The sequence below is a fragment of the Hemiscyllium ocellatum genome, chromosome 14 (genome assembly GCF_020745735.1).
Source record: "Hemiscyllium ocellatum isolate sHemOce1 chromosome 14, sHemOce1.pat.X.cur, whole genome shotgun sequence".
Classification (NCBI taxonomy): domain Eukaryota; kingdom Metazoa; phylum Chordata; class Chondrichthyes; order Orectolobiformes; family Hemiscylliidae; genus Hemiscyllium; species Hemiscyllium ocellatum.
The window spans coordinates 11,908,290-11,931,576 of NC_083414.1; the positions used below are offsets into that span (position 1 = coordinate 11,908,290).

The 23,287-nt window shown below is 44.4% G+C and overlaps 1 protein-coding gene and 1 long non-coding RNA gene across 3 annotated transcripts in view; one reads left to right on the plus strand and one right to left on the minus strand.

The window, feature by feature from the left end:
* Positions 1–2,751: 2,751 nt before the first annotated feature.
* Positions 2,752–23,287, plus strand: part of sema3bl (sema domain, immunoglobulin domain (Ig), short basic domain, secreted, (semaphorin) 3bl) — a 189,683-nt gene continuing 169,147 nt past the window's right edge. Inside the window, exon 1 of one of the 2 annotated variants that reach the window (XM_060835364.1) lies at positions 2,752–3,136. In XM_060835364.1, coding sequence (XP_060691347.1) covers positions 3,016–3,136 — 121 coding nt within the window. In that variant the 5' untranslated portion in view covers positions 2,752–3,015. The remainder of the gene's footprint in view (positions 3,137–23,287) is intronic. The other variant, XM_060835363.1, reaches the window with a different exon arrangement.
* The window catches only part of LOC132822242 (uncharacterized), an 81,820-nt gene continuing 75,527 nt past the window's right edge, over positions 16,995–23,287 (minus strand). Inside the window, exon 4 of the long non-coding RNA XR_009645426.1 lies at positions 16,995–19,894. This is a non-coding gene — a long non-coding RNA (uncharacterized LOC132822242). The remainder of the gene's footprint in view (positions 19,895–23,287) is intronic.

Sequence of the window (23,287 nt, forward strand, 5' to 3'; positions counted from 1 at the left end):
ACCTCAACTCCATGAGTTTATTCAATGCTGAACTGCAGGATCGTCCTGTCAGTGACCAGGGAGGAAGAATGCTTGGAGAGGTAGCAATAAAGACATCCATTAGCTGTTAGGCTGTTTCATACACTGTAGAGCATGTGGAAAGATAGTCAAGATGTAACTTGCATTAGTATAGTGCCAGGACAGCACAGAGCCTCACCGTGTGGGCGGCACAGTGGTTAGCACTGCTGCCTCACAGTGCCGGAGAGCCGGGTTCAATTCCCGACTCAGGTGACTGTCTGTGTGGAGTTTGCACATTGTCTGCGTGGGTTTCCTCCGGGTGCTCCGGTTTCCTCCCACAGTTCAAAGATGTGCAGGTTAGGTGAATTGGCCAGGATAAATTGCCTGTAGTGTTAGGTAAAGGGATAAATATAGGGGTATGGGTGGGTTGCGCTTCGGTAGGTTGGTGTGGAGTTGTTGGGCCGAAGGGCCTGTTTCCACACTGTAAATAATCTAATCTTTAAAAAGGAGCCCTTCACAGGCAGTAAGGTGTATTTGAAGTGCAATCAGTGTTGTGTGGAAGCACAAGTGCCAATTGGTACACAACATGGGGTGGCATGGTGGCTCAGTGGTTAGCACTGCTGCCTCACAGTACCAGGGACCCGGGTTCAACTCCCACCTTGGGTGACTGTCTGTGTGGCGTTTGCACATTCCCCCTGCGTCTGCGTGGGGTTGGTCCGGTTTCCTCCCACAATCCAAAATATATGCGGGTCAGGTGAATTGGTCATGCTAAATTGCTCATAGTGTTAGGTACATTAGTCAGAGGGAAATGGGTCTGGGTGGGTTGCTCTTCGAAGGGGCGGTGTGGACTTGAAGGGCCTGTTTCCATACTGTATGAAATCTAAAAAAAAAACAAGCTCCCACTAATTGCAAGGACACCAATGACCAAAACAGTTTTAATGACCCCCAGTACAGAATAACTAATGGCTCGGCCATCTGGGCTAGCCTGCTTTTTATTGAAAGATGCCACAGGATTTTCTTAGTTCCATCACTGACGGTTCATAAAGCCTTAGTGTGGGAGAACCATCCACATCTTGGAGTGGGGCTTCAGTCCAATGGTTGAGAACCTAAATGAGGACTATGTCTGTGGTAGGACCACAGTACAGTGACGCACTATGTGTATGCTTCTCCATTACTCTCCCAGCCTCAGTATATTCCAAAACTGTAATCTCTGCCATCTTGGAAAACAAGGGCAGCAAACCCTGCAAACTCCCCCACAAACCACACCGTCCTGACTTGGAAATAAGCCACCCCCTTCCTTCACTCCTGATTGGTCAAAACCCCAGAACCTTCTTCCTGCCAGCATTGTGGGAGCCCCTACCCCTTTGGGACCGCAATGGTTCAACGAGGCAGCTTCCCATCCCCTTGTCTGGGGCAATTAGGAACGGGCAAAAAAAATGCTGGTCTCACCAACGCTTCCCATGTTCCTTATATGAATGAAATAGGGCAATGGTGAGAACCCTTAAGCTCAGATGGTGGCCTAGTGGTCTTATCACTGAAATGTTAATCCAAAGAGCCACGGTAATGTTCTGGGGACCCAGGTTTGAATCCTGCCACGGCAGATGGTGGAATTCGAATTCAATAAATGTCTGGAATTAAGAGTCTAATGATGAGCATGAGTCAATTGTTGGGGTTAAAAAACAACCCATCTGGTTCACTTATGCCTTTTAGGAAAGGAATCTGCCATCCTTTCCTGGTCTGGCCTACATGTGACTCCAGACCCACAGCAATGTGGTCTTCTCTTAACTGCCCTCTGTGCAATTCAGTCAGGAGTCACATGGTTAGATTCCATGAGGTTTATTTGAAACCACAAGTTTTTGGAACACTGCTCCTTTGTCAGGTGAAAAGTGAAACTAAGGAGCAGCGCTCTGAAAGCTTGCGGTTTCAAATAAACCTGTTGGACTATAACCTGGTGTGGTGTGAGTGCTGACTTCATCCAGGCCAGTCCAACACGGGCACACTGACATCTGGGCATTTAGAGATGGGTAACAAATACCAGCCCAGCCAATGACACCCTCACCCTGTAAATGAATATAAAATAACTTTGCCTGCTGTAAACCTTGTTGAGTTGGAACCCAAGAACTTAACGACTTCAAAACCACGGGAAAAAAAAGGGGGGTTCTGAATATCCCCAGAGTTTACAGACGAATTTACATTTGAGCTTCACGTTGAAGGTTGGGTTTGTAATGGACCAGGGACTCACCCATGAGCTGTCCAACCACTAAAACCCTGCATATTCCCCCTTCCTAACAAAACGCTTCCCATGCCCCTGAAATGCAGACCTGACTCCCTCAAGGGACTATATTGGCTCCAATCGATTCCCAATCCCGGTTAAACATCCAGACGCTCGCTCACAGGGCGGATGTTCTTGTGAGAGTTTTGAACACACTCCAGTTTATTGTAAACTTCACCTTTCTTCCGAACAGACTTCAGTCTCTCCCCAGCACCCCCCAACATCACCCCCCCCCCCACTCCCTCTGCAAAAGGAATCAGGTCTGCCTGCCGTCTTTTTCCTCTCTCTTTACATTTATGTTTTTTTAAAAAAAGAGAAAGGTTTTCTTGAGAGGGTTAATGAGAGCACAAATGCAGGAACATAGGGGAGGATGTCCCTGGCTGACAGCTGCTTGTGTTACTGGATTACAATCTGGTTTCTTCAGAGCCTGAGGGAGGCGTGACCCTGGGTGTAGGGACGAGGAGGAGCTCCCTGGATATAAAGCCCACCAGAAACGCTTTCCCCTCACTCCAATACAGACCGGGATAAGCGACCGTGTCTGCAGTAAATCGAAACCCTTGCAACAACCTCTTGGAGGGCGGTGGTGACCACTCCGCCGGTCCTTTTCCTGCTGCTGTCCCTCACTCCTCCTCAATTCGCCACCTGCCAGGATTTTTAGAAATCTCAAGGCGGTTTTACCAACAGCAGCGAAAGAACTGCTCCGGTAAAGGTGTCACTTTGGAACTGTTGAAACTGTCACAAACAAAATGAAGGGTTTACTCTGTCTGACACAAACTCTCAGTAGCCTCCTGCTGCTCTTCAGTCTGACTGATCTACAGAATGTGAGAGCTAAAATGAATATTCCTAGACTTCGACTGTCCTACAAAGGTATGTAACTATTTAACTTTTGGATACAGAAATGTATTTTGAAAATCAAAAGCTATACTTTTTTAAAAAAAAATCACCAAGTCATTCACTGATTTTGAATGCTATAAGTGGTTAGCTCTTGTGACTGAATTTCAAGAGAATTGCCAGTTCTGAAAACGTTGTTTAGTCTGGTTAATCAAGACAGTAGCATCTTTTGTACTGCATTCAGCTGATTTGATCAGTTGTAGATGAACCGAGCTGAGATGCATATGACTAAGATACTGTTGTCAATGGATGTTTTCCATCGATTATTGACTGATGAATTGGCTAGAACTGACACTTTTTTTTTGAAAATGTCTTTTGTTCCTGCCTTTCCATCTTGTTTATGAAATAGATCAGCCTCACCCTTTGGCCATTGAGCAGGTTGGCTTAAACAACTGAACTGAAACAAAGAACTATAGATGCTGGAAATCTGATTTAAAAAAAACACAGAATTTGCTGGAGGAACTCAGCAGGTCTGGTAGCATCTGTATGAAGAAAGCAGCATTAACACTTTGTCCTTTCTTCAGAACGGGGGGGGGGGGGGGGGGGGGGTCACTGGACTTCCAAACTATGTTTTCTCTCCACCAATGCTATCAGACCTGCTGAGTTTCTCCAGCAATATCTGGCTTTGGCTGAAAGAGATGTGGTCTTTGGCTAAGCTGTGATTTGCCATTGCAGAGTACCAATTTGAATGACTGATAATTGCCCAGTGAGTTTTGGCGAGTTTAGCCCAGTCTAACAGTATCAGTTCAGAGATAATGCAACAGAGCATGGATAGTCCCTGGGAAGTCAAACCTTTGTGCACATGTGTCTCAGGAGGGAATGCTGCTAGGGGTATGGTGAAGAATGAACTAATCTTGTTTTTTAAAGATCAATTGCTGGAAAAGTGCAGGAAATATGCAGTGGATGGGCAAGTGTTTGAAAAGGGGAAAATCTCCCTTTAATATACCCAAGGAGTAAGCTGGGTTTATCCCGTTTCTGCAGGAGAAGAGAGAGAAAGGCAAGATGGGTGTGTGTCTGTCTCTGTGTGTCTCTGTCTCTGCGTGTGTCTGTCTGTGTGTGTGTGTGTGTGTCTGTGTGTGTGTGTGTGTGTGTGTCTGTCTCTGTGTGTCTGTCTCTGTGTGTCTGTCTCTGTGTGTGTGTCTGTGTGTGTGTGTGTCTGTCTCTGTGTGTGTCTGTCTGTGTGTGTGTCTCTCTGTGTGTGTCTCTGTGTAGCAGCTGCTAACATCTGGATCTCATCAATCCAGCTGCAGATGTCAGCAGAGCTTCCCACCTGAATGCTGCAGAAGGCTCCTACCTCTGAAATTAGCGTCTCTTGTCATGTTCCTGCCTTCAGTTTTCTGTCCATTTCTCCCATGTTTCTGCTTTTGAATTTAGATTGTTTTTGTTTAGTGGTGGGTTAGCGGGTGCAAAGTTGACTGTTACCAGGTCGCTGAGTGCCTCTGATGTTTCTCATTTCAGCTGCATTCATTTATTACGTGGAAGTAGTTTGGTGGTGTTAACATGATATCTGGAATATGCTGTCTGACAAAGTGTTGGAGACCAAAAACTGCAGATGCTGGAATCTGAAATACGTTGGCAGGAGGCTAGAAGAACACAGCAAGCCAGGCAGCATCAGGAGGTGGAGAAGTCGTCATTTCGGGTGTAACCCTTCTTCAGGGCTGGGGATGGGTTAAATGGGTCAACCTCCTAATGCAGCCTGGCCTGCTGTGTTCTCCCAGTCTCCCGCCTGTGTATGATAGTGTTGGAAGCAATCACATTCAAAAGGGAGATTGAATAAACACTTGAAATGATCACCAGGAGAGCTTTGTCAATGAGCTAGGTAAGACACAATAGCCTGAATGGCCTCCTTCCCTACTGCCCTACTAAAAGTTGTTTTGTATGCTGGGTTTGTAGGTTCCTGGGCACTCTAAGACTTTCACTGGCTTGAAGCCACATTTGCCCATTCTAATTTGTGTTATTTTGTGACTGTGTTCTCACTGAGCAACATTGCGAAGCTTGGCAGACGTTTCAGTAAATGCAGCCAGACGCTAATTGACTTGTAGCCAGATTTGCCCTCACTGATTTGTGTTATTCTGAGCAGGATGACAAATCTTGGCCAAGGGCTACTTCTGTCTGACGCAAGAACATGAGGATTCAGAGAAAAACTTAAGCCCGCCTCTTTTGTTTTAAATCTTCTACCTGCTAATTGTGTAATCCAATGAAATTGGGGTATTTGAGCAGCCATGGTAACCAGGATCTTATTAATTCTTTCCATGGGACGTGGATGTTGCTGGCAAGGCCTGCATTCATGGCCCGGAAGACCGTAAATCCAAAAGAAATAGGAACAGTATAAGGCTCTCCAGTCCCTCAAGCCTGCTCCACCATTCAATAGGATCATGACTGATCCAACATTCCTCATATCCACTTCCCTGCCCTTTCCCTTTGATTCCCTCACTGATCAAGGATCTAGTCAAGAGTGTGGGGCTGGGGAAGCACAGCAGGTCAGGCAGCATCTGAGGAGCAGGAGAGTCAATGTTTTGGGCAAAAGCCCTTCATCAAGAATGAAGGACTTTTGCCCAAAATGTCGATTTTCCTGCTCCTCGGATGCTGCCTGACCTGCTGCGCATTTCCAGCCCCACACTCTTGACTCTAATCTCCATTATCTGCAGCCCTCACTTTCGCCTGATCAAGGGTCTATCCATCTCAGTCTTAAATATAGACAAGAACTGCACCCCCACAGCTCTCGGTGATAAGGAGTTCCAGAAACTCTCAACCCTCTGAGAGAAAAAAAATCCCCCTGGTCTCAGTTTTAAATTGGACCCCCTTTCTTCTGAGACTCTGCCCTCTTGTTCTAGATTTTCCAATGAGGGAAATCAGCCCCCTCAGCATTTGCCCTGTCAAACCCCTTGAGAATTCCTTATGTGTCAACAGCCCTGCTGAGGCCATTTTAGAGGCAGATAAGAGTCAGTCACATTACTGTGGGTGTGGACTCTCTTGTAGACCACATCTAGTAAGGGACAGGCAGGTTTACTCCCCATAAGGAATTTGTGAATTGAACAGAAATTTTTAACTGTCATTTTAATTTCCACAGGGCCTATCTTTCGATCCCAGATTGAATTAAAATTTCACCAAATACAATAGTAGAATCCCTACAGTGTAGAAACAGGCCATTTGATCCAACATGTCCACACTGACCCTCTGAAGAGAATCCCACGCAGACCCATTCCCTTACCCTGTTATTTTCACATTTTTCCCCTGACTTGTGCATCTAGCCTACCCATCCCTGAACACTATGGGCAAATTAGCATGGCCAAATCACCCAAACCAGCACATCTTTGGACTGTGGACAGAAACCAGAGCACCCAGATGACGCCCATGCAGATATGGGGGGAATATGCAAACTCCACACACGGTCGCCCAAGGGTGGAATCAAACCTGGGTCCCTGGCACTGAGGCAGCAGTGCTAACCACTGAGCTGCCCATGTCGACTATGATGCCTGTTTGAAGAGCTAATGCACCCACTATGCTATGGTAGGATTTGAACTGTTGCCCCCAGAATATTAACCTACATTACAAATCTAGTAATGTTACCATTATGCCAGCCTGTCTTAGAATTATTTTTAACTTGTGATACAAGAGTTTAATGGTCTGGTGGCAGTGCCTCTACCTCTAGACCAGAAGATTCAAGCCGAATTCCCACTCAGGTTGTCCTAACATCTCTGAAAAGCGTCACCAAAACCAATACATTACAGCAATGATTAGGTCACAGAAGTGCTATGATGTAGAACGAGGCCATTTGGCCCATTGTGTCTGCACTAGCTCTTCAAATGGGCATCATAGTCTAGTACCAGTCTCCTGTTGTATCTCCCTATTCTTGCATACCATTTCTATCCAGGTGACCATCCAATGCCCTCTTCAATGCCTCAAATGAATCTGCCTCCAGCACACTTCCAGGCAGTACAACCCATACCCTTCTTATACTTGAAAGCTATATCATTGACTGTAAAGTGGGTCAGAATATCCTGAAAGATTCTGCTTTAAGTCAAGCTCTTTCTTTATATTAAGGACCCAGAAATGGCAAACTCCCAGTGCTGTACAGCTTGGGGAATCATAAGTGCTGAATCATCTTATTCCCCCTGGGCGTGCTGTACTTGTCCGTGATATTTCAAACTGTCTCCCAAAATAATTTTGCTTTTGGATGGATCAGCTTCCAGGCTGCTGTGGGGAATGAGTTCCTCCAGTGGCTTTAATTCTGTTCGATAAAGTCAGTGATTTATACAGCGCCATTATCAAACTTGTCATAACAGCTCCAAAGCACTTAAGGAACGATGAATTATTTTGTAGGGGATTTGTGAACAGACATAGCAATCTGATTGTGCGTGGACGACCCTTGAATTGTTCTGTGGGATCTTTTACATCCCCTCGAAAGGACAGACAGAGCGTCACTTTATCTTGTCCAAATGTTAGCTCTCCCACAGCGAAGCAGTGTTTCAGTGCTGTGCTGAGAATGTCAGCCCTCTTATACAGTACTTGGCTTTCCGGAGTGGGATGTCACAGTAAGAGACTCTCCTGTAGGCGCACACGTTTGCAATGGAAAAGCAAAGGCAGGCAATGAACCCAAGATCTAATGTAACGAGGAGCAGGCTTTATAATTTGGTGGGGGGGGGGGGGGGGGGGGGAGGGGGTTTTAGGAGGGCCTCTTAGGAAAACAAATTGCCAAGATAGCAACAAATCCTGCCACGATCAAGAGGCAGAGTTGTCGAGAGAAACACGGGAGACTGAAGTCAGAGAACTGCAGGGCAAGAGCTGGGAGATACAGCTAGCAGAGGCTGGCAGAAGTGGGTGAAGGGGGAGTGGGTAAATAAGTTTGTCAACCCTGCAGGATTGCCCCGGGCGTGCCCAGGAATTAACAACCGATTTTCTCAAACTGCAGCCATCAGACACCCGGATGTCAGCCTTAGGGGGCATCCAATAAAAACTTGCTGTTCATTAATTTTACATTTAAGAAATTGTATGGGAAAGGAAGCAGGTTGGCTGGCAGTTCAAATATCAATGGTCAAATTGAATGAAGAGACTGTTCACCTTCTGTTCTGGTCTGGGGAGGTGGTGTGCCATGAGGTGGAAGATGGTGGGCACCAATGGTAAGAATGTGTAGGTGGAGCATCTTGAGAAAGCAAATCATGTGACTTAATCACCAAGAATATGTTCCCAACACTGCTATCATGTTAACATCTGAAATCCTATTAAAATCTATGGATAACATTGGAATCATAGTAAATGCTATGGGCGCTATTGCTCCATCAGCAGTGATACCAGGGTAAGAGTTAACGTGAGGTGGGAAAGAGTCTTACCGTTGGAGAGATGGGTGTAGTTGGAAATACAATCCTTGTGTATAATGTCCACACTGTAGATATTGCTAGTTCAACTTAAGGGTTGAACCTTTGCCATTGGTTGATATGTGAAAACGTCCAGGTTTGAAACTCCAGCACCTTCCCTCAGTCATTTTATGATCCATGGACAAAGCCCTCTGTCTTCCATTGGAAGCTGCTGTCCTTTTCCTGGCAGTTCCTGCATCGAGGCTCCAAGCAATGGGCACCAGACCTGACCAACATCACTGCTTAACGCACCCCTCCTGCCATCCTGCCTCAGCCCCAGCACCCCACCAACCTTTATCAAGACAACGTGGAGGTAGAAGAAGCTAGATGTGGCCCCCAACCTACAGAGTGGTCAGGAGTGAATGTTCTTGAAAGGATCTTCTTCACTGATGTTGCATCTTTTGCATGGCTCCATTGCATAAATGTGGATGTTCAAAGCAAACCTGGAATGTCTGCCAGACAGCTCCTTTTTAATGAAAACTATTTATTTGGAGCTCTTTAAATGAAATGATCATTGGTTAATGCCCACTTACTCAATCGGCGCAGCTCCAACACACCAGAAGCTTGCTCCTATCTGCTTGATTGTTACCCTATCCCCACATTTTAGAATTCACTCCCTTCCCCACCAACACTGTGTTGCACGAGATGCATTGCAGCAACTCACCAAGGCTCCTTCGACAATACTTTCTAAACCTCTGATTCTGCCACCTCCAAAGACAAGTGCAGCAGATGGATCAGAACATAGAATATACAACATAGAACAGTACAGCACAGAACAGGCCCTTCAGCCCACGATGTTGTGCTGACCATTGATCCTCATGTAAGGTAAACCTAATGTACGAACCCTCAAATTTCTGTGACCATATGCATGTCCAGCAGTCTCTTAAATATCCCCAATGACCTCACTTCCACAACTGCTGCTGGCAACGCATTCCATGCTCTCACAACTCTGTGTAAAGAACCCACCTCTGACATCCCCTCCATACTTTCCGCTAAACAGCTTAAAACTACGGCCCCTCGTGTTAACAATTTCTGCCCTGGGAAAAAGTCTCTGGCTATCAACTCTATTTTGCCTCTCATTATCTTGTACACCTCAATTACGTCCTCTCTCTTACTTCTTTTTTCCAATGAAAAAGTCCGAGCTCAGTCAACCTCTCTTCATAAGATAAGCCCTCCATTCCAGACAGCAACCTGGTAAACCTTCTCTGAACCTTCTCCAAAGCATCCACATCTTTCCTATAATACGGCGTCCAGAACTGGACACAGTATTTCAAGTGTGGGGTGTAACCAAAGTTTTATAGAGCTGCAACAAGATCTCGGGGCTCTTAAATTCAATCCACCTGTTAATGAAAGCCAAAACACCATATGCTTTCTTAACAACCCTGTCCACCTGGGTGGCAATTTTAAGGGATCTATGTACCTGCACACCACGATCCCGCTGTTCCTCCACACTGCCAAGAATCCTGTCTTTAATCCTGTACTCAACTTTCACGTTCGACCTTCCAAAATGCTTCACTTCACATTTATCCAGGTTGAATTCCATCTGCCACCTCTCAGCCCATCTCTGCATCCTGTCAACGTCACGCTGCAGCCTACAACAGGCCTCCATACTGTCAATGACACCTCCAACTTTTGTGTCGTCTGCAAAGTTGCTAACCCATCCTTCAATCTCCTCATCCAAGTCATTAATAAAGATTACAAAGAGTAGAGGCCCAAGAACGAGTCCCGTGGAACACCACTCACCACTGACTTCCAGGCAGAATACTTTCCTTCCACTACCACTCACTGTCTTCTGTTGGCCAGCCAATTCTGTATCCAGACAGCTCAATTTCCCTATATACCATTCCTCCTGACCTTCTGAACAAGCCTACCATGGGGAAACTTACCAAATGCCTTGCTGAAATCCATATACACCACATCCACCGCTCGACACTCATCAACTTGTCTAGTAACATCCTCAAAGAACTCAATAAGGTTTGTGAGGCATGACCTGCCCCTCATGTAGCCGTGCTGACTGCACTTAATCAAGCCATGCTCTTCCAGCTGGTCATAAATCCTATCCCTCAGAATCCTTTCTAACATCTTGCAGATGACAGACATGAGACATCTGCAAGTTTCCTCTCCAAACCATGTGCCATCCTGGCTTGAAAATATATCACTGTTCCTTTATTGTCGCTGGGTCAAAGTCCTGGTGTGTTCTTCCTGACAACAATGTGGGTGTGCCTACTAGACAAGTTGATGTGAAGATAGAGGCCATTCGATGTATCAACTGGTGTCCAGACTCTCCAAAGACCAAACTGTCCCCATAACACCACATTTCCCATTGGTGATCCTCTTATCTTGTACATCCTTGGACACTGTGGGCAATTTAGCATGGCCAGTCCACCTAACATGCACATTTTTGGACTGTGGGAGGAAACTGGACTACCTGGAGGAAACCCATGCAGACACTGGGAGAATGTGCAAATTCCACACAGATAGTCACCCATGGCTAGGATCGAACCCAAGTCCCAGGTGCTGTGAGGCAGCAGTGCTAACCATTGAGTCAGTGTGCCGAGCACTGGAGCCATTCAAGCAGGGCAGCTCAACGCCAGCTCCTCAAGGAGAGTCAGGGATAAGGGATAAATTCTGATTCATCTAACACAGTCCCATCCTATGAATAAGCAAGACAAAGGCCATGCCTGAAGTGTGAATCTGAGTGTGTGATATTTGTCATTTTGAAAGGTCTTCAGGCTATATTTTTCTTCCTTAATTATTACTTTGGATGGGAGATTGCCTCCCTGTGGGCCATTGCAAAATGCGATCCTTCACAGGCCTGATAAGCTCTTCCTGTAATAGTCTACCATTGAAATGAGGTTTTGCGACTCCCCGTAGATGGCATAATGACTTTCACAGATGTGGTGATAGAATTGATTCTGCAGATGTGGTGGGCAGGACTGTCCTACAGCACCCATGGGACCCTGACCCTGTAACATTCCGATCTGTCGTGTGTGTTAGCTTGAAACAAAAGTTGATAGAAACGTTAGCAGTTTTTGTATTGGTGCCAAGTGTGTGTGTGTAATAATGACTGACAGGGGAATAGGAACAGAAGGAGAGAAATTCCTGACCAGAAGCAATTTGGAGGCTGGGCTTTTTTCTCCAAATGTGGCTGCAGAGTGGTTTTCTTCTTGGCTGGAGAAGCAATTCTCTCGAACCTTCCCAGATCATTCTTTTGTCTGCCCCCTAGATCCAGCTGAGCTTCACCTGGAGGATCAGGAGGCTGGGAGGTTGCTTCAGGACATTATGCCAGGCCGAGGATGCCATACCAGGCTGAGAGAGTGTCAAGCTGGGAGTACATAGAGTACAGTAGGCCAGGAGGTCACCATGCCTACAGGCCACTGCGCCAGGCTGGGAATCACTGTTGGAGAGTTACCACCTAATGATTGTCGAAAGAAAAGCTTTTGTTTTAAAAAAAAGAAAAGCACTAAGAGGGAAAAGAAAATGGAACAGGCAGAGAGGATAAGCTCCTGTTGGAGCGTCCTACTCAACCACATCTTGGTCAGACTGATTCACTTGCCATCCTCTGCAGACATACGCCAACTTTCAATGGAGTAGCTGCTAGTGGTAGATATATATGAACTTGGGCCCCCCTTCTCCTCGATTCCCCTATTCATCCACCTACCTCCCATCCCCGTTTGCATGACAGACTATTTACCCAGTGCCTACAACTAAATTCCTTAGCCATGTCTAATGTTTAAGATGCAGTAACCAATCCACTGTCTGAAGTTGATAGAGTGATCCAATTCTTTACTGAATGGCCATTATTTGGCATCTCAGTTGCTCCCTATATTACAGTGATCTGAACCAGCAGTAACATTGCATTACTAAGATCATTGACTATATTAATGTTCCACAATACCCAGTAATGTACCATCGCCACGACTTGAGGTTTACTGGGATGTTGTCTGGATTGGAGTGTAATAGCTATAAGATAGGTTGAACAAATTTGGATTATTTTCGCTAAGATAAGCGAGGTAAGTTATTTAGAGTGTAGTATGTGCCTGGAATATGCTGTCAAAGGAGGTGGGAGAAACAGAAATGTTAGCAAAGTTTAGAGGGCATTTAAACAGATACATGATCAGACAAGGAATGGAGCACTACAGAGCATGTGCAGGCAAATAGGATTAGTTTAGAATGGTATAATGGTCAACACAGACATGGTGGGCTGAATGACCTCTTATGGTTCTGTGTTCAATGATCTAACAGCAGCACTTATTGGTTATGGTATAGGATACTTTGCCAACAGCTTTTCCCCATTGGAGGGGAGGCTAAAACTAGAGGCCATAGGTTTCATATAAAAGGGGAAAATACAAAAGGGTCCAGAGGGGCAGTTGTTTCACACACACGGTGGTGAGTGTGTGGAACAAGCTGGGAGAGGTGGAATTGAATACAGTTTTATCATTTAAGAAATATTTAGACAGGTACTCCGATGGGATAGGTATGGAGGGATATAGACCAAATGCAGGCAAATGGGGCTTATTTGAATGTGAAAACTGGGCAGCATTGACAAGTTGTGCTGAAGGACCTGTTTCCATGCTGTAGACCTCTGACTTTATTTATGTACATGCGCATATATAGATTTGAAATAACATTCTGTTACACAGTCTATTCTGTTGAGGTAGCCTAATGTACATTCTTGAGAAAATCAACATTAATGGCAAGAACATTTAATAGCCAGTATTTTTGGTCCGTATTCCAGGTACGCTTTGTTCCCACCCTCCCATTATTTCTGGGGCATAGCATGTGTTTGTAAGGCTTCCTAATTGAAGACCAACTAAAATATGTTCTGAGGTGCACCTTACTGCTGCAGTCCTGTGATTACAGGATGTTTGTTATAATGTGAAGTTGTTGTGGCTCCCTGGAGCATTGTTCTAATGTTCTATGGGTTTTAGGGTCTGCAAACATCAGGACTGAACAATAAAGGAACAACAGCTGGATACAATGTTGTTCTCAGCAGATCCGTCTCCTTATAATCTCCGTCCTGCGACGGAATTCCCTCATCTGGATCTGAGCAGTTACATAATTGCAGCTGTGAGAAAGAGAAGCTCTTGGTGTTAAATTGTATCCCACACTAAAGCAACGTGCGATTGCCTCTTCTGGGGAACCAATTTCTGGTCAAACTCTCCCTCAACTGCTGTCAGCTGTGGCTCAGTCAGTGACACGATCAGCTGTTCATCTGGAGGTTGTGGTTTCAGGAAGTGCATTGGCTAATACAGCAACATCCTGCTGTTCATGAGGTGGGATAGTTACCTTCCTTAACCTCGTAAACATCAGTACTTGCAAATGCGACCCACATTGTATGACACGGCACAGTGTACAACTCCCACTCCAAGAAATTGAGGTTTCTTCGAATTGCTTTTTCTTTTGAAACACAAAGGGAAGATTAGGGATCAAAGAAAGTGTGTATTATACTGATAAACAGGTTAGAGAAAAGTGGGACAGGACTGTATTCTAGCGCAGTGCTGAGGGAGTGCTGCATTGTTAAAAGTGAATAAGATATTAAACTTGGGCCTCAGCTGCCCTCCTTGGTAGAAGTAGAAGAATCCTGTGATGCCATCTCAAAAGGCAGAGAAGCCCCCCAAATCATTGAGGAATCAGATTATCTGGTCATTCATTAATGTGTGAACGTTAACTGCAGTGTTTCCCACATCACAACAGTGACAATAATTCAGTTGTGTTTGAATGGCCGTTAAGTACTTAGAGATGTTCTCTGGTCCTGAAAGGTGCTATATCAAGGCAATATTTGGGGGTGCCACTGCCCTGTACCTCTGTCCTCTTTGCAGTGACCCAGGACATCTCAAGGCACCATGACTGAATTGTCGTCATTGTTTTCCTGTTGGTGCATCAGCGGGTGCCCATTTCTCCAACAAATGAACAATCCTATAAAAAGGCGTTCACTTTTGCCAGCTTGACCAATGTTTACCCAACATTCCCTGGATGCCAACAAAAGATGTAGCACTGCACAACACCTTGCATTTGCAGAGCGCCATCCACACCCAAAGATCTCCCCAGTTGCTTCATGTACCAATCATGTAGCAGACACAAGATATGAGAAATGATCAGACATTGTGCTGGCACTAATGGGCAGGGCATAAATGTCCACACTTCTGCTGAGTAGGGCCCTGAACAAAACGCCAACACAGCTCTGACCATTAGGCGTATTTTATGGGGGTGAGATGGATCATCGTGAATCCAGTAGCTTTCTTTTTCCAATTGTGACTGGCAAAGACCAGCTTCGTCCTTGTCATAGCAACCTCCCTGCTCCCCTCCCCGTACCATATGGAGCAAAAATCCAGGAAAGCACCTGTTCGCAGTTTTCATTAGCACCAGGGGAAGAAAATGTGTCAGAACTTTACACTCCATGTCGAGTCTCTAAAGGGATTTGTACATCTGTGCACAGGGATATGTTCCAACAAACATTTGCGACACAGTCTAATCCAGAGCAGATCGAAATGTACTCCGTCATGTTGAGAGTGAGTATTGGGGAATGAGGGCTCCATAGATCAGCAGTTCTGACAGACCAAATTCAACATGTGGTTGATGTTAAATTAACTTGACACTGCTGCGTTGGTGGAGGGTAGGGAAACAGTAGCAGCCATTTGTTTGAGAGTGTGAGAATGTTGGTTCACATGATGGTCACTAGATCTAGGGGGCACAGCCTGATAAAGGGGAGCAGATTTAGGACTGAGTTGAGGGGGAACTTCTTCACCCAAAGGGTTGTGAATCTGTGGAATTCCCTGCCCAGTGAGGCAGTTGAGGCTGCCTCATTGAATGTTTTAAAGGTACAGATAAATTTTTAAACAGTAAAGGAATTTAAGGGATATGGTGAGCGGTTGGGTAGGTGGAGCTGGGTCCATGGTCAGCCATGATCTTATTGAATGGGTAGCAGGCTTGATGGGCCAAATGGCCTACTCCTGCTCTTGTTTCTTATGCTATGTTCTTATGATGATCAGGTTTGATGCTGCTTACAATTCAGAGGTGTAGACTGACTAGACAGGAGGTACTGGAGCTCATTAGCACCCAAGGAGCTGTATCCCAACAAACATTAATTTTAAGGAAGGGACATTAAGAGGAGCTAGATTATTTAGTCCCCCTGCCCTGCTTGGCCGTTTAGGTAGGTTATGACTGATCTTGACCCAAACTCTACCTGACTTAGCTGCTACGTCCCTTTTTAATACCTGCGTCTAACAAAAATGTATCAATTTCAATCTTGAACTCTCTAATTACCCAACATCTAAAGTTTTCTTTTCTAATTTTAAAAATATACTTCATATTCATAAAAATATTTTTATATACACAGTCGCCAAAGCAGTTGGTTCTGGAGTATATGAAGAAGCAAAACAAACATTGGAGTTTGACCCTATCTAGGAGGCAAACCCAAGGAATTTTTTATCTGTGTAAGATTATATTTACATGTTTGAGGCAGTAGGAACGTCTGATAGCCGAACGGACCCCCATTTAACTTCAGCAGGAAGACCTCAGATAGTGGTCTTTCCCCATCATGCCTTAGTGGCAGCTGCTCCAAGCTTTGGTGCATCCCTCAGTATGTAGTCCTGGACCTTGGAAGATATCAGTCTGCAACACTTGGTCAAGGTCAATTCCTTGCATTGGAAGACCAAGATTTGGACAGACCCAAAAAGCTTCTTTCACTGAGCTGATGGTGCTTCAGGCGCCATCGATGTTTGTTTCAGTGTCAACACCCCATGGAGCACAGTGGCTTTTGTCACGGAGCTGCTGGGGATAGACCGTGACAAAATCCACTGCATCTCTCTCTGGATCTTCTTCACAATGGCACATTCCAGAAGGAGATGTGTGACATTTCCCTACTACCCCCTTCCACAGCCACCAGCATCTACAGTGCTCCAGAGAGGAGTTCCAGCTTTCTGCTGTTCATCCTATGTAGACAGGAGGACTGATTTCCCTCCTGAAAGGCTAGCTCTAAATTTAAGTTTACTTTGTCTGCCACATTATATGGAGTCATTCAACACAGGAGGAGGCATTTGGCCCATTTCAGCTGATAGCTCTTTGAAAGAGCTGCACAATTTATCCCATTCCAGTTCTTTTTTCCTTTAGTCTCTCAAAATGTTCTGTCTGGAATATTTATTCAATTCCCTTTTGAAGATCCTTTTGGTATCTACCTCCAATATATTTATCAGAATGAATTTCAACTCCTAATGGCTCCAATTTTACTGACAGCAGAGTAGGACTGCTCTCTGAGCTCCCCCCAGTTTATCTATTTTTAAAATCATTTTCCAATGCTAGATTTAACCTGAAGTCAGCTATATAGAATCTCAAGGTATCCAACAATATGGATGTCATCAAAGAAGGTAAGCAGCCAATCCTATTTAAGATTCTACAGTCAACAAACCAAGATGTAAAATGCACTAATGATCCTTCACTTTTTAAATAACTTTACAGACCAAGTAAATATTGGGACATACATGGCTTTATGGATTTTTATTCAATTCTTTCATGGGTTGGATATGAAATAGCTCCCTCCCCTAAGTGCTCTTGAACTGATTTGACTTCCTAAGTTCATTAAGAGTTGACCACATCAACTGACACGTGACTCCAGTCCATAACAACAGACTGGATATCATTTGGTAGATTCTCTTCCCTGAAGAACGTATGAGCCAAAAGGGATTTTCATTAAAGTCAATGGGAGATTCATGGCACCAACACTAAGACTAGCCTTATACGAGAGATTTATAAACTCAAATTTCACCAGCTGCCATGGTGGGATTTGAGCCCTTCTCTCCAAAGCATTAGGTGGGGTTAGCTAGATTACGAAAGCCATTGACTCCCCCTAGGTGTCAGCAGAAGTATTGCTGAGAAGTTGGACATGCTCCAAATTTAAAAATAGATTTATTAGGTCAGAGGGGCTGCTGTGATCTAATCATGGGCTCAGTGCTAATGAATACCTGTAGGTACACATCCTGTAACAAGGTACGGCTTTTATCAAGATTTTTTAAACAGAAACACTGATATTGCAAAGGTAGAAGTACACAATTGTTTTTGTGAGTTTGAACAATTTCCATCTGCATGAACTTTAACAACATGCCCTGTGGACTGTCAATGTTTAACTGTGACTGTGGGAATCCCCAGAGTTTGTCAGTTCCACAGCTGGAGAGATAGCTAACGCTAACGGTCCCATCATCGCTATATCTGCAAAGTCCATCCCTTAAAGATTTGACTCCAGATTAGAGTGGTGCTGGAAAAGCATTGCCTGACCTGCTGTGCTTTTCCAGCGCCACTCTAACCTAGACTCTGGTTTCCAGCGTCTGCAGTCATTGTTTTTACCCTTAAGAAAGATTTTTCTTGCCTCACCTCTGGCTCCATTACCAGTTATGTTTATTCTGTCTTCCTGATTGCCAGCCTTCCTAATGGATGAAACCGTTTCTGCTTATTTACTCAATAAAAACCTTTTATATTTTTTGAACACTTCTGCTAACTCCCCTCTAGTTCCTTTGCCAAGACTTTATAACTTTATTTTGTCAATAACTAGTTAAGACCTGATGCATTTCCAGCTGGCCTTGAAACCATATTTTCCTTTCAATAAAAAAAATTACCTATCATCCAGTTTAGAAACTGCAATGTTTTGCTTTAATCAGAGGATACAGGGTCCTTGGTGTGACACTGACGTGCAATTCCTCAAGATTACACCACTATACATTTTATTTAAAAACAGCAATAGAAGTGGACTATACAAACATGCAAGCCTCCTCTATCCTTCTATAGGATAAATGATGAGTAAATTTCTCTATCGACCTATCACCATGTCCTGTGATTTATTTAGTGCCTAAGAATGTCAAGCAATCTCCGCCATGAATAACTCATACGCTGAGTTTCCACGGCTATTTGGGTATGAGAATTCTAAATATTTACCTCTCTGAGGGAAGAACTCCTCAACAGAACCAAAATATGACAGTTTCTGAAATCTGAAACAAACACCGTAGATGCTGGAGAAATTCAGGATCTCCATGGAGGGAGAAACCTCTTGCACATCTCAATCCAAGATGGCTGACCCTTTTTGTCTCAAGACCAAAGTTCAGCTGGATTGAGAGAAAGAGAAATTTCTTCACCCAGAGAGTGGTGAGCCTGTGGAATTCTCTGCCACAGATAGTCTTTGAGGCCAAAGACATTGAATGCTTTCAAAAAGAAGTTTAGATGTAGTTTGTAGGGATCAAAGAGTTTGTGGAGAAAGCAGGAAAAGGGGGGCTGATCAGCTGCAATTATGCTGAATGGCAGAGCAGGCTCGTAGGGCCGAATGGCCTATTGCTGTTCTTATTTTCCCAGTTTCTCTGAAACTGAGCCAAGTTGCCCCTTTGTTTAGTAAGGGATGGAACAAGATTCTATCCAAATGATGAAAAATACAGAAACTGTGGAGCCTTGGTTGAGTCTGGGTGGCATAGATCATTAAAATATCACAGCAGGTAGACAAAAAAAATCATAAAGACCAATAGAATGATAACCTTCAAATCTAGAATACGAAGAGTAGGAGTCATGCTTGGGCTATCCAAAGCCATGCTTAGATCTCACCTGGTGTGCCATGAGCAGGTCTCTGCACCATACTCTGGGCTGTATGTATTGGCTGTGGAAAGAGTGTAGTATGTTATCTGCACTCCAGATGTTAAATTATGAAACCTTTTGTCAGAAGTTGCATGCTTTGTCGAGGTCTCATCGACACACGCAGGTAAAGTATTCATACTTGGGGAGCTGGGATCACACCATTGAAGATTACCTTACTCGGTTAAGTTCCTAAAGGCCTTTTTTGGTGCCAGTGGAATCTTGACATTGTCAGGTCATTTCAGGAAAAGAGAGGAAGATATTTGGGAGGGGAGAGAGAAATGCTTTGAAGATTGACCACTTTCCAATAAAGTGTTGGAATGGAATTAAGTGATGAATGTCATTCCTTATTTGGTTTGTTCAGTCCAGCAAGGTTTTCCTTTCTGGTGTGCCATTTGTAAGGTCATCAATGGCATTCTCCAGTGAAGCGAGGTCCCCCTGACTGCCCTCCTACCGGGCAGACTGGGGGCATCAATATCTTGTGGAGTTGACACCAACCTCAAAGAATGCCGAGCGCCTCTGGTGATCACTGAGCAGAGGGAACTGGAACGTCTAAAGTGACATGCTGTATCCGTTTTCAGATAAAGCCGGGCAGGGAGGCCCTTCTGTCCGGTGCACAGAGTATTTCTAACAGCCGTTGATGTTAGCACAAACTGTACATCAAAGCCCTGCTTGCCGAATCAGAGGATGAACTTCGCCCTGCCTTTCATATTGGATCCATGACCACAGGGCTGTAGTTGATTTCCTTCTGCTACAGTTTGGCAGAAGCTATTGTCTGCAAGCAGAGAAAAAAGGCTTTGAGTGCCAATTACACAAACACAAATAATTATTCTTTCAAATGTTTGGATTTTCCCACACAGGCTGTCATTACATCATTGGATTACACAGAAGCAGGCCATTCTGCCCATTATGTCTATGCAAGTCCTCATGAAAGGGCTATCAAACTTGTTCAAACACTACTCTTTCTTCACATCCATGTATTTAGCTTATTTTCTTTAAGTGATTATTCAGTTTCTTTTCTGAAAATTTCTCTTGAATCCCTCTCACTCATTTTGAGCCACTAATTCCAAATCACAGCTACAGATATATACAGACCAAGCAACCTCGCTTTTATTGCAGTCTCAAGTTTCGAAATTCAGCACTTCACGTGTTCCAGTAGCTGCACTTAGGGTATATAACCTCTGATTAGATGGGTTGAGAACTATCTACCTCACTTTAAGGCATTTTTTTGGAAGTTGACAAAACTGATTGCCTTGATTTGAAGATGAAGTAACAATGAGAATGACAGGGTGAATTAATGACACCACTGCCATGCTGCAGGAAGCTGTTAGCTTGGCTGTTTCTTTTGTATCTGCGCGTGCGTGCACACAATTATCTTGGGAAAGTGTTGAAGGATGTGGAAGGCTTGTTATCAACCTGTTTGGACTTGGGTGATGAATGATCCTTCTTGGTCAGCAAGTCCTGCAGGAGAACGAGAACTGAGAGGTTCTGGTTGAAGGACAGCGAGCACTATCCTTGCAAAACTTCCAGATATACTGAGTGATTGCAAAAATATGTTGCGTGAGGTATAGAAGCAGAAGTAGACTGTTCAGCCCATCGAATCTGTTCCACCATTCAGAAAGATCATGACTGAAGTGATGATCCACTTTCCCAATTTTTGCTTGTTTGATTAAAAAATCTGTCTATCTCAGCCTTGAAAATACTCAATGACCCATCCCGAACAGCCCTCTGAGGTAAAGAATTCCAAAGATTCACTGTTCCCTGAGAGAAGAATATTTCCTCATCTCTGTCTTAGATGTGTGATGCCTTACTCTGAGGTATTGCTGTCTGATCCTAGACTGTCCCAGAAGGGGAAACAACCTCTCCCTGTCAAGTCCCCTAAGAATCTTTATGTTTCAACAAGGTCTCCTCTCATGCTTCTAAATTCCAAACCCAACCTACTCAACTTCTGGTCATAAGACAATCCCTCTATACGCAAAATCAATCTAGAGAAAACCTGAAAGAACCGCGGAAAGAACTATCAACCTGGGCAACCTTATCTGGTTGCTCCCAGTGTCTTAGATAATGTGCAGTACTGTGGCTGTTGTCTAACTAGAGCCTTGTATGGTTTTCGCAAGACAGTATGAAAATTGATGCAAATTATTTATCCAATTGCTCTGCTATTGCCTGGTTTTCCATTATTATCTCTCCAACCTCGAAAGAGTCCATGTTCAGTTTTGCCCCTCTTTATGTATTTGAAGAGGCCTTTACTGCCCATTTCTGTGCTCGTGGTTTATTTCGGTCAATTTTTTTTTTGTTGGCTTTTTAAAAATTTCTCAATCCACGTGTTTGCTCTTAATCTTTGCCACGTTGTGTGTTTTCCTTTCCATAAGACTGTGTAAGGAATCAGAACAAGAGGAGGCCATTCAACCCGCTGAGCCGGCTGCACCAATCAACAAGATCAAAGCTTCATATCCGCTTTCCTGTCTCTTGCCCGTAACCAATTTTGAGCATTCTCCTTCCTTGGCTAGGCGGAGGTGGACTCCTTCCTGATGAACGGCTTTTGCCTGAAATGTCGGTTTTCCTGCTCCTCGGATGCTGCCTGACCTGCTGTGCTTTTCCAGCACCACTCTAAGCTTGACTCCTTCATTGGCTCGATTAGAGTGTTGCTGGAAAAGCACAGCAGGTCAGGCAGCATCCGAGGAGCAGGAAAATCGACGGTTTGGGCAAAAGCCCTTCATCAGGAATAGAGGCAGGGAGCCTCCAGGGTGGAGAGATAAATGGGGGAGGCGGGGGGTGGGAGAGGCCAGCCAGCCTGATTTACCCTCTGGCTGAAACCAGAGGCTGACTGGGATACCGCCTTGCTGTGAGTCAGGAACTGCTTTCTTAAACAGCTGCTGTTCTTCCACCATCTTTTCTGCTAAACTCATTCCTCGGTCTAGCCCAGCCCGCTATACCCTCATCCCAATATAATTACCCTTTTTGTTTTAGGTTCAACACAGTTGGTTCTGACCAAGCTCTTGAACTGAATGCTTTTCTACCACGTTATAGTCACTGTTCCCTTTAGGGACCTTTTTTTTTATTCTGATATAATTTATTAAACTGGTTTCATTACACAGAACTTCATCCAAAATAATGGGAATAATTAACTGCCAGTCTTGGTTTTCAAGCAACCTAGCTACACTCTGATTAGTCGAGGTGTTGCTGTAGGAATGTAGCAAAGACTAGCGATCTCCATTTCCCATTCCTATTTTCCAAGTTGTCTTTGGTCAATAGGAATGTATACTTCCACTGCAACATTTCCTTTGGAAAGAAAATGGGATCATTGCCAATCTCTGTATTTCCATGGCAACATTCTGACCAATCGTAGCCAGTAAATAACAGGTAATGATTCCTACTACATCTCCTCCATGCCAACAATAGCCCAACCAATCAGCACTCTTGTCTCATGCTGCACAAACCACCAGCCCTTTATTTCAAGTCGACATCTTGCGACTTAGTCCCAGCGAATTCAGGACCAAAAGCTGTGCCTTTTCAGCATGTTCAAATTTCTCCAGTGAAAAGGCGTCTAATTAGCACTATGGCAGTGGAGGGAGAATGGTGTGGCAGAAGGAGGTTGCAAAATCGACTCATTTAAAATATTTTGTGTGAAAGCAAAAGAATTGTATCTAATTTCTCCACTGGCCTGGGAAGCTCTGGTCAATGCCAATATTTTTACTGTTGAAGCAATGACATAGATTAATATTTACCTCTAGGGTGTAGATGAGGTGGTCCAAGTCAATCTGATCGCTCCTCCCCAAACATTGACATTGGTAAACAAACTAAAATCATCAGATTTGGCTCTCTGGAGAACAATGCTTGGCAACACATGGGTTTTTTTTTTTGAAAACAAAATACATTAGCCAGTAAATCATAGACTGTGAACATGAGGCACCCAACATTGGCATTAACTCAATGCAAATTTTTCTGACCTGGAGCATGCTTGAACCGTTTAGTTGCTGCATTGTTCTCTCTTTGCTAACGAAGGGATGCTTGAATTTGTGTGACTCTGAAGGCCACCTGGCTTCGATTGTGTTTGTTTTCACCATCCAGGTGGTCAACCTTTGACCCAGATGTTTAAAATTGGAAAAGCGCAAGAAGAAATGATGCTGGCTTGTGATTAATCTTTCCTTTCCTCCCAGGCGACTAC